Source organism: Rousettus aegyptiacus, unplaced genomic scaffold (assembly GCF_014176215.1).
Source record: "Rousettus aegyptiacus isolate mRouAeg1 unplaced genomic scaffold, mRouAeg1.p scaffold_m13_p_17, whole genome shotgun sequence".
NCBI lineage: Eukaryota > Metazoa > Chordata > Mammalia > Chiroptera > Pteropodidae > Rousettus > Rousettus aegyptiacus.
Genome location: NW_023416292.1, coordinates 45,671,252 through 45,684,925, shown reverse-complemented (window position 1 = coordinate 45,684,925; position 13,674 = coordinate 45,671,252). Strand labels below are relative to the sequence as shown.

The following is a 13,674-nucleotide window of genomic DNA, read 5'->3' as shown; positions in this document are numbered from 1 at the left end:
CTGTCGTAGTAGGGGAACTAAGTACTCTATTGTCAGATATAGACAGATCATCCAAACAGAAAATCAATAAGAAGATAACATCCTTAAGTGACACATTAGGCCAGCTAGACATAATTGACATTCACAGAGCTTTCCATCCCAAAACAGCTGGTTATACATTCTTCTCTAGCGCACATGGAACATTTTCATGGACTGACGACATACTGGCACACAGAAATAGCCTCCGCCAATATAAGAGGGTGGAAATCATACCAACCATATTCTCTGATCAAAATGCTTTGAAACTAGAGATTAACTTCAGAAAGAAATCAGGAAGAATCACAAATATATGGAGATTAAACAACATGTTACTGAAAGATAACTGGGTTATAGAAGAAACAAAAACAGAAATCAAGAGATACGTAGAAACAAATGATAATGACAGTACAGCATATCAAAACTTTTGTGAAAATTAGAGCAGAAATAAATAAAATAGCTAATAAAACAACCAAAAAAATCCGGTAGAAAAAATAAACAAAGAGCTGATTCTTTGAGAAGGTTAATAAAACTAACAAATCCCTGGCTAGACTCACTAAAGAAAAAAGGGAAAGAACACAAATAAACAAAATCATGGATGAAAGAGGAGAAATTACAATTGACATCACAGAAATACAAAGGATCATACAAGAATACTATGAAAAAGTATAAAACGCCAAATTTAATAACCTAAAAGAAATGGAACAGTACTTAGAAAAATACAATCTTCCTAGACTGAATTAAGAAGAACTGGAAAATCTAAATAGACTGATCAGCAGTATGAAAATTGAAATCATCATTAAAAATTTACCCAAACAATAAAAGTCCAGGACCAGATGGCTCACCACTGAATGCTACCAAACATTCAAAGATTTAATACCTATTCTCCTCAAACTCTTCCAAAATATAGAAGAGAAGGCAATACTTCCCAACACATTTTATAAGGCCAATATTACTCTGATACCAAAACATGGTAAAGATAACACAAAAAAGAAAACTACAGACCAATATCTCTCATGAATACAGATGTGAAAATCCTAAATGAGATACTAGTAAAATAAATACAGCGACATATTAAAAAATTATACGCCACGATCAAGTGGGCTTCATCCCAGGGACACAGGGATGGTTCAAAATACACAAATCAATTAATGTGATACACCACATAAACAAATTAAAAAATAAGAATCATATGATCGTATCAGTAGATGCAGAAAAAAACATTCAATAAGATACAGCATCCATTTATGATCAAAACACTTTAAAAAATTGGTATAGAAGGAAAGGACCTTACCATAATAAAGGCCATATATGATAAACTCTCAGCCAACATTATACTTAATGGTGAAAAACTATAAACTTTCCCTGTAAGATCAGGAACAAGGCAAGGCTGTCCACTATCACCACTGTTATTCAATATAACATTGGAGTCCTAACTAGTGCAATCAATCAAACAAACAAACAAACAAACAAACAAACAAACAAAAAGGTATAAAAGGCATCCAAATAGGAAACAAAGAGGTCAAACTGTCACTATTTGTGAATGACATGATTTTCTGTATAGAAAATACTAAAAACTCCGCAAGAACACTACTAAAAACAATAAGCAAATACAGTAAAGTTTCTGGATACAAAATCGACATTCAAAAATCCATGGTGTTCCTATATTCTACTAATAGACAGAGACATACGTGGAAAAAATAATTCCTTTTTAATTGCAACAAAAAGAATGAAATACCTAGGAATAAATTTAAAAAAAAACAAGTGAAAGATTAATTTAATGAAAACTATAAGACTCTATTAAAAGAAATCAAAGAAGATACAAAGAAATATAAAGATCTTTCGTGCTCTTGGATTGGGAGAATTAACAGTTGAAATGACCGTATTACCTAAAATATTGTACAGATTTAATGCAATCTCCATTAAAATCTCATCAGCATTTTTTAAAGAAATAGAACAAAAAAATTATCAGATTTTACAGACACACGAAAGACGCCAAATTGCCAAAGCCATCTTGAGAAACAAGAACGAGGCTGGGGCATCACTCTGCCTGACTTCAAATTATAATACAAAGTGACAATAATCAAAATGGCATGGTATTGGCGGAAAAAAACAGACACACGGACCAGTGAAACAGAATTGAGAGACCAGAAGTAAATCCATATTTTATATGAGCAAACAATTTTCAAAAAAGAAGCCAAAACATACAGTGGAGAAAGGAAAGCCTCTTATAAATGGTTCTGGGAAAACTGAAAGGTCATTTTCAAAAGAATGAAACTACACTGTTGTCTATCACCACACACCAAAATTAACGAAAAAAAAAAGATTAAAGACCTAAATATAAGACTGGAATCAATAAACTGCATAAAAGAAAACATAAGAACTAAACTCAAGGACCTTGGATTTAAAGAGGATTTTATGAATTTGACCTCAAAAGCAAGGTAAGTAAAAGCAAAAATAAAGGAATGGGACTACATCAAACTAAAAAGCTTCTGCTCAGCAAGAGAAATTGTCAACATAGTAAAGAGAGAACCATCCCATGGGAATGGGAAATATATTTGCAAACAACACCTTCCATAAGAGCCTAATGTCCAAAATATACAAAGAACTCATACAACTTAATAACAACAACAACAAAAAAAACCCCAAATGATTCAATCGAAAAAATGGGCAGAAGAACTTAATACACACTTCTCTCTAGAGGACATAGAAATGGCCACCAAATATATGAAAGATTTTCAACATCTCTAGCTATTAGAGAAATGCAAATCCAAACCACAATGAGATACCAACTCACTCCTATTAGAATAGCTATAATCAACAGGACAAGTAATAAAAAAATTTAGAGAGGATGCATAGATAAAGGAACCCTTATACACTGCTGGTGGGACTTAAAATTGGTATAACCACTATGGAAAACAGTATGGAGTTTCCTCAAAAAAAACTAAGAATTGATAAAACATACAATCCAGCAATCCCTCAACTGGACTTTTACCCCAAAGACTTGAAAACCCATATCCGTAAAGATATCTGCACACCGATGTTCATAGCAGCATTATTCACAGTGGCCAGGGCATGGAAGCAATCGAAGCTTCCTATGATACATGATTGGCTAAAGAAGCCGTTGTACATATATACAATGGAATATTACTCAGCCATAAGAAGAGATACTGTATTTGCGACAACATGGATGGACCTAGAGATAATCATGCTAAGTTAAATATGCCAAAAGGAAAAAGTTGAAAATCACATGCTATCACTTATATGTGGGATATAAACCTAAAAGCAACAAATGAGCAGGACAAACAAACAGAGACTCATGGGCAAGGACTATAGACTAGTGTTTACTAGAAGGGTTGGGGGAGAAGGGGGAGGTAGATGAATAAATATGGAATTTAGGGGGAGAGTGAAGTGAGTAAAGGGGATCAAATATATGGTAGCTGAAAGAAACTGGACTTTGGGTGGTAAGCGCACAATAAATTATAAGATGTCAGATTATGTACACTTGAAAATTATATAGTTGTATTAACCCATGTTACCCCAATAAAGTTAATTATACACTTATAAATAAATAAATAAATAAATAAATAAATAAATAAATGCTTCTTGGCATAAAGTTGTTTATATTATTCTCTTATCACCTTAAAAAAAATCTGTATGATACTAGTAAATCCCTGTCTTTAATTACTGATATTAGTAATTTTCATATTCTCCCCGCTTTTATACGTCTGCCATGATGTTCATCTGTTTTATTCACCTTTTGGGAGAGCTACCTTTGATTGATTGCTTTTTTGTAATTCTTTGAATTTATAAATTCATTCACTTTTATCTTTAATATTCCCTTCTTTTTATTTCTTTGAATTTAATATTGTCTCCTTTTTGATGGTTTCTTAAGGTGACAGTTTAAATCATAGACTTTAAACATTTCTTCTCTTATTTAAGTATTTCAAGCTATAAATTTAGGTTTATGCACTCTTAGCTCCATCCCCAAAATTTGGATATATTGTTTATAATTTTTTAATTCAAAATATTGTCCTATTTTTATTTTAGCTTTAACTCATGGATTATTTGAAAGCATTATTTCCAAATATACAGATATTTTCCAAGGGTTTTCCGCTTTTCTTCTCTTGTTTAATTGTTGTGATCTATAAAGAATATTCTTTATATGATTTATTTGTCTTCACCAGTAATTTACATTTACATTTTATTTATTTTGTATTAAATTTATTGGGGGTGACATAGGTTAATAAAATTATGTAAGTTTCAAGTGCACAACTCAATAACACTTCATTTATATATTTAATTGAATGTTCACAACCCAAAGTTAAATCTCCTTCTGTCACCATTTATTTGACACCCTTTACTCTTGTATACCTTTCCCCTTTCCTCTTCTCTCTGGTAGCCACTAAACTGTTGTTTGTGTCCATGAGTTTCTATTTGTTTGTCTTGTATGATTGTCATGTTTGTTTGTTGTTTTCGGTTTCGTATCTCACATATAAGTGAAATCATATGGTTCTCAGCTTTTACTGTCTGACTCATTTTCTTTAGCATGATAATCTCAACATCCAACCATGTTGTTGCAAATTTAGTATTTCGTCTTTTCTTATGACTGAGTAATATCCCATTATATATGTGTACCACATCTTTAACTAATCATCTATTGAAGGTCACTTCAGTTGTTTCCATATCCTGAACACTGTGATTAATGCTGCAATGAACATCAGGGTGCATGCAGCTTTACACATAAATGTTTTCAAAATTTTTGGATAGATACCCAGAAGAGAGGTTGCTGGGTAATATGGTAATTCTATTCCTAATTTTTGGAGGAAACTTCATACTGTTTGCATTGTGGCTGCACCAGTTTACGTTCCCACCAGCAGTGTATGAGGTTTTCTTTTCCCCCACCATCTCTCCAACACTTGTTATTACTGGTCCTGTTGATGACAGCCATTCTAACAGGTGTGAGGTGGTATCTCATTGTGGTTATGATCTGCATTTCCCTAACAGCCAGTGAAGTTGAACACCTTTTCATATGTCTGTTAGCCATTTGTATGTCTTTTGGGGGGAAGTATCTGTTCAGGTTTTCTGCTCATTTTTTAATTGGATTGTTGTTGTTCTGCTGCTGTTGTTGAGTTGTATAAGTTGTATATATTTTGGATATCAGCTCCTTAGCAGAGGTGTTGTTTGGAAATATTTTCTCCCAATCAATGGTTGCCTCTTTTTAGTTTGTTTCTTGTCAATAACAACAACAACAACAAAAATCTTTTGTTATTTCTTTGCTGTGCAGAAGCTTTTTAGTTCATATGATTTCAATCCTTTCAAATATGTTAAAATTTGTTTAATGGTCCAGAATATGGTCTTTCTTGGTGAATGTTTCTTATGCTCTTGAAAACACTATGCCATCTGCTATTGTTAGATGGAAAGTTTATGTCAACTAGGTCACATTGGTTGATAGTGTGGTTCAAGTCTTTTAGACATCAAAGGTTTCTTTTATCTTCCCTTTGTAATTTCTCTGCATCTTGTGACAAAATATTCAGCACAAAGCCAATAACTGAATTATCTGAGCTTAACCCAATATCTTCACTAAAGATAAATGCCTGGCTTCTTCACCACCACATAAATGCCTCATGTTCATAGATCCTATATATCTACTCTCAGAAAAGTGAAGGGTTAGTTTGTTTGTTTTTATTGTTGTTGTTGTTGTTGTTGTTGTTTGGTAAGATAAAAGTATTCCAGGTGGCCTTATTTTAAAAACATAAGTAAATAAAAAATCAGGAATTTATATTTTCTAAAACAAAACAAAACAAGGTGAAGAACAAATAAAAAGTGTTGCTATTTAGTCCACATTCACTTTGAAAAAGAAAGTAGAGAATCCCCTTTCCAAAATTGCAAGTTAAGCAATCTTCAACAATCATATCAAAGTAGACTCATCTCATATCTAGGTTCATGTTCTGGCAAAGGTCATTTCAGATACTTAATAGTTTCAGGCAAAATTAGATACACAGGGAAATTGAAAAATGCAGCTATTATGTTTTCAGCTTCAAAGTGAGAGGCAACTTTCCATGAAATAAAAATGTATTTGGAAGTAACCTCCATGTAGTTGAATGGTTAATCCAGCCATTAAAATTCTGTTCCTTGCGTGAGGGAATCCACTTTTGAGGATAGTGATCATTTTTGAATTCTGGATAAAGTTTCTTTTTTGAAAATTTTTTTTTCTCATATTTTTGACAAATGTAGAAATTTACAATAATATTAATTACTGTAACCAGTTTTCTTTTGATGTTTTATATTTCCTCAAGTTCAAACTAAAATATCACAAACATCTTTAGATTTTTCCCATTTATCTCTGACATATTTATTCTTATCAGCCTATTTATTAAATGTTATCACTTTTCTAGTAAAACTGTTCTTACTTTCCCTAAAAATAAGGGCCATTATCTTTATTATAGATAATGTTTAAATTGAAATATTTAGAAAATTACTTTTAGCACATCCAAAATCTTCTATTCTCCTTTTTCTTTCTTTAAAGCAAAATTCATCATCTTTAACCTATTATTGTTTTTATTAATACTTTCAAGTCTGTTATCTTAGAGCCCCTCAAGACAATATTGTCTTCAGTAGTGTTTTTTCCATAGTAATGATCCTGATACACAGTTTACTGTGGCTCCAACTACAGGATCAGAGCTTCCCCTTAATTTCCTCGCAGCGACTGCTAAGACTATATCATAACTACTGACATGATTACAGTCCAGTTTCAAGAAAGAGTGAAGGTAAAGTCCATAAACAGTAGTTCTTCTTTGTCTTAACACAGACTGGCTTTTTTTTCCCCAGTAATGCATTGTTAATTTCTAATTTAGTTTAGGTGGTTGTGTAGCCAAGATTTATCTATCCTTCTTATTAGTTTATTCTTATCTCAATTTATTGACCCCTTAAATCTATACTCTACATTGCAGATATAGTTATTTTTCTAAAATGAAAACATTATAACTCATCTCCATGAAAAATTGTTATGCATGTCAAAAACATAAAACAAAATATCCCCAAAGCAAGAAAGAAGTGAACTGCGCCAGCAGCATATTTGTTTATAGTTTGAAGGAAAAATTCCGTGATAATGCTTAAAATCAGAATTTCTGTTCTTTCAGGTCTCCAGTTGACACAGTTTTAAGCTTTCGTGTTAGTTGTTGGGGAGTGAAACATGTTAATTTAATTTTAGACAAAGTTATATCTCTATTATTTGCTTCATTTGTTTTTGTCTTTTGATTTAATGTTTTCATACCTATCATCTCAGATCATCCTTCTACAGACTTTATGAGTTAAAAAAAAGTACTTGTCCATGATGCTTTTATAAAACTGAAATAAAAATATAATCACTCTTACTTTATGAGCATTCTGTTCTGTTTACCAACTTTACCACTCTTGTAATTCTATATCATCCCTGAAACTTGTACTGTTCTTTAATTTTTCATCAAGTTGCTGATTTACATTAATAAATTTTGACACATGCTTGGCATATATTTTTTCTAATAAAATTTTACACATGGCCTTTATTTCCTGTGAGATCACATCCAAATAATGCAACATGACATGCAAAGGCCTCTATGTTCTACTCTTGTAAAAGGCCATGTTTCCATCCTAAAATTGTGTGTCTGTGCTTCTCAATCTACCTAAGGTGAAAGAATAATTTTCCCCCCAAATTTATTACATACAAATAATTTTGAAAAATATAATGAAATAAATTATTTCAAGAAACAAAATTTTAAAATAACCACACAAGATCTTTTCTTGTTACACTATTAGATTAAAATATGTAAAATCGCTCTGTTTAATTGTTGTAAAAGTTTTTAAACATTTACTTTCAATTGTTATACACCTTGTCACAGACAAATATAACAAATGTTTCCTAAGTTTTGTCCTGTTCTTTGGCCCACACTTTGAATGAAATAGCTCTATGCTTTATGTATCTTCAAATTCTTACAATCCCCACAACATTCAAAACTGAAATACTGTCTATCTCTGTGCCTTATTTCCTCAATTTGGATTTCCCCCATGAGTAGGCCTGATGTACTTACCATATTTTAACTCTCATTTTAAATGGAATATCTAAAGACTTTTTTTTGTAATCCAACAGAAAAAAACAGACCACTCCTTCCTTTATGTCTTCAATCTAACCCACAAGACAAAGTACTTGCTTCTAACTAGGAATCACAGCATTATATTACAATTATTTGTTCATATGACTCTCTCCACTATTGTATAGTAGTTCTCAGACTTCTTGTTATTGCCCTCAAATAAGTGTCTGTAGTATAGATACATCTCAATTCTAGACCTAAACCATGGTCTGTAAGATCTTTACATTCTGAATCTTAACCGGCATTTTAAATCGGATATTCGAAATCAAATTGTTTGTCCTTCAAATTTGTCTCTTTTATAGTCTTATCTATTTTAGTTAATTATAATTATGAATGAAATTTCAGCCTCTCCAGACAAAAAAAAACTGAACTCATTCCTGATTTCTTGTTTTTCTAACACAAGAGATTAAAATCTATCATCAAGTTCTATTGGTCCTATTTATAAAATACACACAGTTTCAAGTCTCACTTACCACCTCCGCCTAAGTGCTAGAGTTTACTACTATACTTATCTTTTTGAATTATTAAAATAGGCTTGAAATTAGTCCTGCTACTTCCACCTTTGCTCCCGTCACCAAGTCTAGTGTCATAGAAGTATAATAAACATGGGGGAAAGAATTGACTTCAGACCAAAGAAGCTAGCTTGAACCAGATTAGAAATTCAAGAATTATTATGACCAAAAAAAAAATGTTGTTGGGAAAACTCCATTCAAATAAAAAAAAAAACATTGAAATATATTTGTACTATATACTCGTGCTAGAAACTGAAAGGTCCTTATCTGAGCCTCTTCATTTTCATAGAGGTCACTTCCTGTGGTCTGCTATCATTTTATTATTTGTTGTTCCAAACAGCTCATTAAAATTCCACCTTTCTCTCTAGTCTCTAATGGCCTGTTTCTAGACAAACTGTCAGAACATATCGTACAAAACATGTTGGGCTCTCAGTGATGAAAGGACTGGCCCAAAACCTTGCTAATGGGTAAGAGTATAGCCTTGCCAAATAATCAAGGAACCCTGTCTGTTAACTTGAAACTAAAAAACTTCCACTGAGAAGTCTACACAATCTGTTCAGTTATTCCATCCAAAGGAAAATGTTAATTGGACATCAGTACAAATTCTGATTTTAATAGCTTCCGGCTCTCCAACAGACTTAAATGTATCTTCATTAAAGTAATTAAATAATTTTAAAATGTATATAAAAACAAGGAGGAAATAAAACTATAAATAATAATGATGATAATAAACCAAAATAATAATAATAATAATAATAATAATAATAATAATAATAATAATAACTAGAATCCAATCACACTTTTCTTTACTGTCTTAGCTCTGCCCATCAAAATGATCCTCAACCACCATATGTTCTTCCTAATAGTTCAAAATATTAATTTCTCCACTGAATATGCACATCTACCAAGATAAACATGTACACAATCTCAGAGAAGCTGAAATGCCATTTTAGACTCATCCTCGTTTTGACAGGAGATATCTTATATGTCATTATTTTCTTTAAATATATCCAGAGATGCACAAAAACCCAATCACTGTGAAGTCTGAAGAACTATCCTACCTGCTTAACCTCTGGTGAGAGACAAATGGAGAGAGAAAGCAGTTTAATAAAAACACAGAAAAATGATGCAGAGATGTCAAAGAGGGAATGAATTAAGACAACATCATTTATTTGACAAAAATTATTTTAGTCAAAATTTATTGAGAGATATTACATTAAGCAGAACCAGCTGCATAATTTGTGGGGCCATTCATTGTCATGAAAATGCTAGTACAAAATTAATTTTGTGTTCAAAAATTTTTAAAAATTTCAAGATGGTTACAACAGCACAGGTCACATGCCCTTGAAACTAGTCCTGAATCCAGGTTAAATTTTTGATCATGGACAAAAAAAACCAAACACCTAATAGTGCTTTCAAGAAATTGATATTAGAAGAAGAAGAAGAAGAAGAAGAAGAAGAAGAAGAAGAGCAAAAACCTAAACTACTGTTTAGTGTAGGAAGAGATGACTGTATTTAGGAAGATCTGAAGAGAACATAAGAGATTTCAATTGAGCAATCCAGGGGAGAAACAAGTGTCTGAATTGGAGTATGAAAGATTAATAATGGGCAACATGTGGTCAAAGCAGAATAGAGATTGATGGAAGACGGGGGCCAGATTTCCAAAGGAGTTAGAATCTCTTTACAGAACAAGCTATTTTAACAAAATCATGCTTTGCTTATTGATATGCACATTGTTTAAGAAGAAGCAGACAAAAATTTTATGTACAAGGTAAAACAAATGTCATCAGAGTTGTCTTAGGCTTGTTTTCCATTTCTTCAAGATTCTGCTTTTGAGCCATAATTTCTTTACCAAGAAGAGGTGATTTCCTGAATTCCTTGGGTCTTGGGTGTTGACTTCTGTGGAAAAGGCAGAGCTGGGTACATAAGGGGAGCAGATATTCTGATTTGAGCTGTGGGAAAATAAGAGGATCTTGATCTTAAAAAAGGGCAATGAGAGAGAAAGAGGAGAGAAAAAGTAGATATAGAAAATAAAAATGAGTTGATAAGAAGTTGAAGAAACAGAACAAGAAAAGTCTCACCTCTGCTTTTTAGACCATGAGCCAACCACAACCAACATGACCCCGGAAACTATTACAGTCAAGCAGATCAATATCAGGAGGATGGAGTATCCATCTGTTTGGGGGATAAATAAGGGTGTCAACCTATAAAGTACTCCCTATTCTACCTTAGTTAATGCTTCTTGTTTCACAAAAGTGAAGCCTTTTAAGAGATTTTTGCTGTATTTTCTAGAGCCCTCATTTCAATTCCTCCTGAATCTATGTCCCTGATCTCCCTCTCCCTCTCTCTTTCACCAAATGGTTAAGTTCTTTCTTTTCTCTTTAGTACCTCTAATCTTCAACTTCTGTTTTCTTGAAATTTAGTTTCTGTCATTCTTCACCCTTCTTTATTTGGATTCTTCCACTTTTCTCTTCTTGTGCATAGCATTGCTATCCATTTCTCCAGCTTCTCATTCATTAGCCCAAGGACTATGGGAAGACTATCCTTTCACAGTTGACCCCGTTTTTTCTCACCTAAGTGGATGATTATATCATGGCCTCCTAGACTGCTGTGTTTCACTCGACAAGCCAAGCCAGCCACCTCTCCAGCTGCCACATCCAGAGTTACTCGGAGATACCATGTCCCGTCAGCATTAGGCATGATGTCACCTTGTTGAGTGCCCTGCTGCTCCTGTTCACCCTGCATCCACATCACCCACACAGGTTTTGGGTGAAAGCCAGAGACGTGGCACACCAGCAGCACATGGCCAGGCTCAGAGCTGTGACTTTTAGATACCCAAGCCTCTGGCTTCTCTAGTGAGAGAGGGGAAGATGAGGAGAAATGAAGTTTATAGGGGCACTCTAGATCATAACTTAGTGACTAAGTTACCTTGGCAGTTTGAGTATTCCATTCTTTCTCTTGTCTTGGAAACAGTTCTAAACATACACATCTTACCGTCTAGTCTCTTATGTGTTTCAAAGTGGTGATGAAGAGTATAAAAACTCAAATACAGGTGTTAAAGCACTGAGGATATGGGAAGAAAGAAAGTTGTGCTCACCTTGTCGTTCCAGTTCTACCTTTCCTGCTTCAAGGAGGTCTGACAGAAATCGAGGACAAGTGTCACTGAGAAGGATCTGCACAATTTCTTTAATAACTCTATAGTGATTGAGCACGTTACAGACATTCTGAGCCTGACTCCCTGCTCCTGAAGATGGCTTCCAGGAATTTCCTTGGAAACTCAAGAAATCCGATCCTTGATATGCCCCATTTAAGAAGCTTCCTGAGGCCTTCCCCGCATGCATTCTACAGCCAAATGATATCTGGAGCTCAAAGGGATCTGGGGGTAGATAAGAAAAAGAGAATCAGTATGGAATGAATTATAAGGAGGGAAGGAAAGAGTTTAAAAAATAAAAGAGATTTAAAGGAAGAAAAAAATTCTGGGGAATCACATGGGAGACTAGAGTTGGAGTAGAAAAGGGGAAAGAAATTTGTGAAAAGAAAATATGAAGATAACAAAGGTATTTTGAAACAAATAATGTGAAGGGACTAGGTGGGAAGACTGTCAAAAATATTAGAGACCAGTCAGGAAAAGCTCACTTGGGAGTAGTTAGGTACAGGCTAGTCCATGTGATCACCCAGGTCAGGGAGAAAGGTGGGTAGATCCTGATTGGGAAAGGCTAAGTCTGAGGCTGGTGTTGTTTGGAAGAAGAGCAAAAGGAAACAACTATTCCAAGAAGCTAGAACATAAGGATATATTCAAGAGTGTGAATAGATATGTACATGTAAGTTCTTCTGTGTATATGGTAGGAAGGAGGTTAGAGGGGGGATGGTGGTGAAGCATAGAGCGGAGGAGAGAGAGTGAGCCAAGGGATACAAGGAACAAGGTCAGAAAATCTAGATAATGGTCAGAGCCCATACACCATCTTCCACTTTGGGAGATGGTTGGAGATCCCAGATAAATATCAGCTTGGAAAAACAAACTCACATTCAAACTGAAACTGACTGGCAAAGGCCTGCACCGCCCGGGGGAAACCATGCAAGTACAACTGCAATAGTGCCTGGATGTTCTTCAACTCTTCCTTGCTAAAGTTACCACGGGACCAGGGCCACAGAAATTGGATAGTGCCCAAAACACCATTCCAGCGATGAGTCTGCAGTTCACCCAGCCAGCCTGAACCCTGAGTGTGTGCCCAGCTCTTGTTAGCAAAGGAGGAGATCTGGATCAAATGGAAGGTGAGGGTCTCTTCTGTTGTTAGATGATGGGGTCTCAGAACCTGGAGATCTGAGAGACAGAAATGACAAGTGAGAAAGTATGAAAGGGTGGGAGAAGAGGGGCCCACATAAGAGAAGAAAGATATAGATATACAGTTTGCACATATCCCCATATCATCTATCCTTTGGGCCAACTTCCTCCTCCCAAAATCAGAGAGAGAAACTGAGACTGGGGACAAGGATACTTTCCCTAAGGATACAAGCCTGGCATGCAGATTCCAAGGGCACCCAGCAGGAGCATTACTCCCTGCCCCCAGGTCCTCCCTAGAACTTCTTCTCCCTCAGCTATTCCCAACCACGGGTATCTTTCCACCTTGTTTTTTCTCACCCACTGTGCTTGCCCCATGGAAGAGAAGTTCCTTGAAGAGCAGGGTCAGCAAGAGCAGCATCGAAGCTCTGTTAGGCAAAGAATGCTTCAGCAGGACAAGTTTCCCTCAGAACTCAGATATCAGCTCCCCTCCAAACCCTCTCACACTCTTATCTAACTTCCCTTACCACACAAACAAACTTCTTCCTTCACTCACTTCCCTGTCAGAGAAACCCTACTGCCTCTCTCAATCATAGGCCTCCCACAGGGTCTCTCATTTCCCCTTCATCTCTCCCACTATCTGGCTTTTGGATTTTCTTTCTGCTCCTGTCAGCCTCTTGACATTTCCTACTGCATTAAGAACTATAAAAAGAAGCCTTAGCTTATGACAAAGTTGTAG

General features: G+C 34.7%; 1 protein-coding gene across 2 annotated transcripts; it reads right to left on the bottom strand.

The window, feature by feature from the left end:
* Positions 1-9,837: 9,837 nt before the first annotated feature.
* Positions 9,838-13,447, bottom strand: LOC107499732 (T-cell surface glycoprotein CD1e, membrane-associated). Of its 2 annotated transcripts, none has more exons than XM_016124205.2 (6): positions 13,296-13,447; positions 12,681-12,977; positions 11,754-12,032; positions 11,230-11,508; positions 10,738-10,831; positions 9,838-10,555 (listed from the first exon to the last, which is right to left on the bottom strand). In XM_016124205.2, exons 1-6 carry the CDS (start codon positions 13,354-13,356, stop codon positions 10,417-10,419), a joined length of 1,149 nt encoding a protein of 382 aa, XP_015979691.2. In that variant the 5' UTR covers positions 13,357-13,447; the 3' UTR covers positions 9,838-10,416. The 2 variants fall into 2 exon arrangements, with proteins under 2 accessions (XP_015979691.2, XP_015979690.2); XM_016124204.2 differs by having other exon boundaries at positions 9,839-10,608.
* Positions 13,448-13,674: the final 227 nt, after the last annotated feature.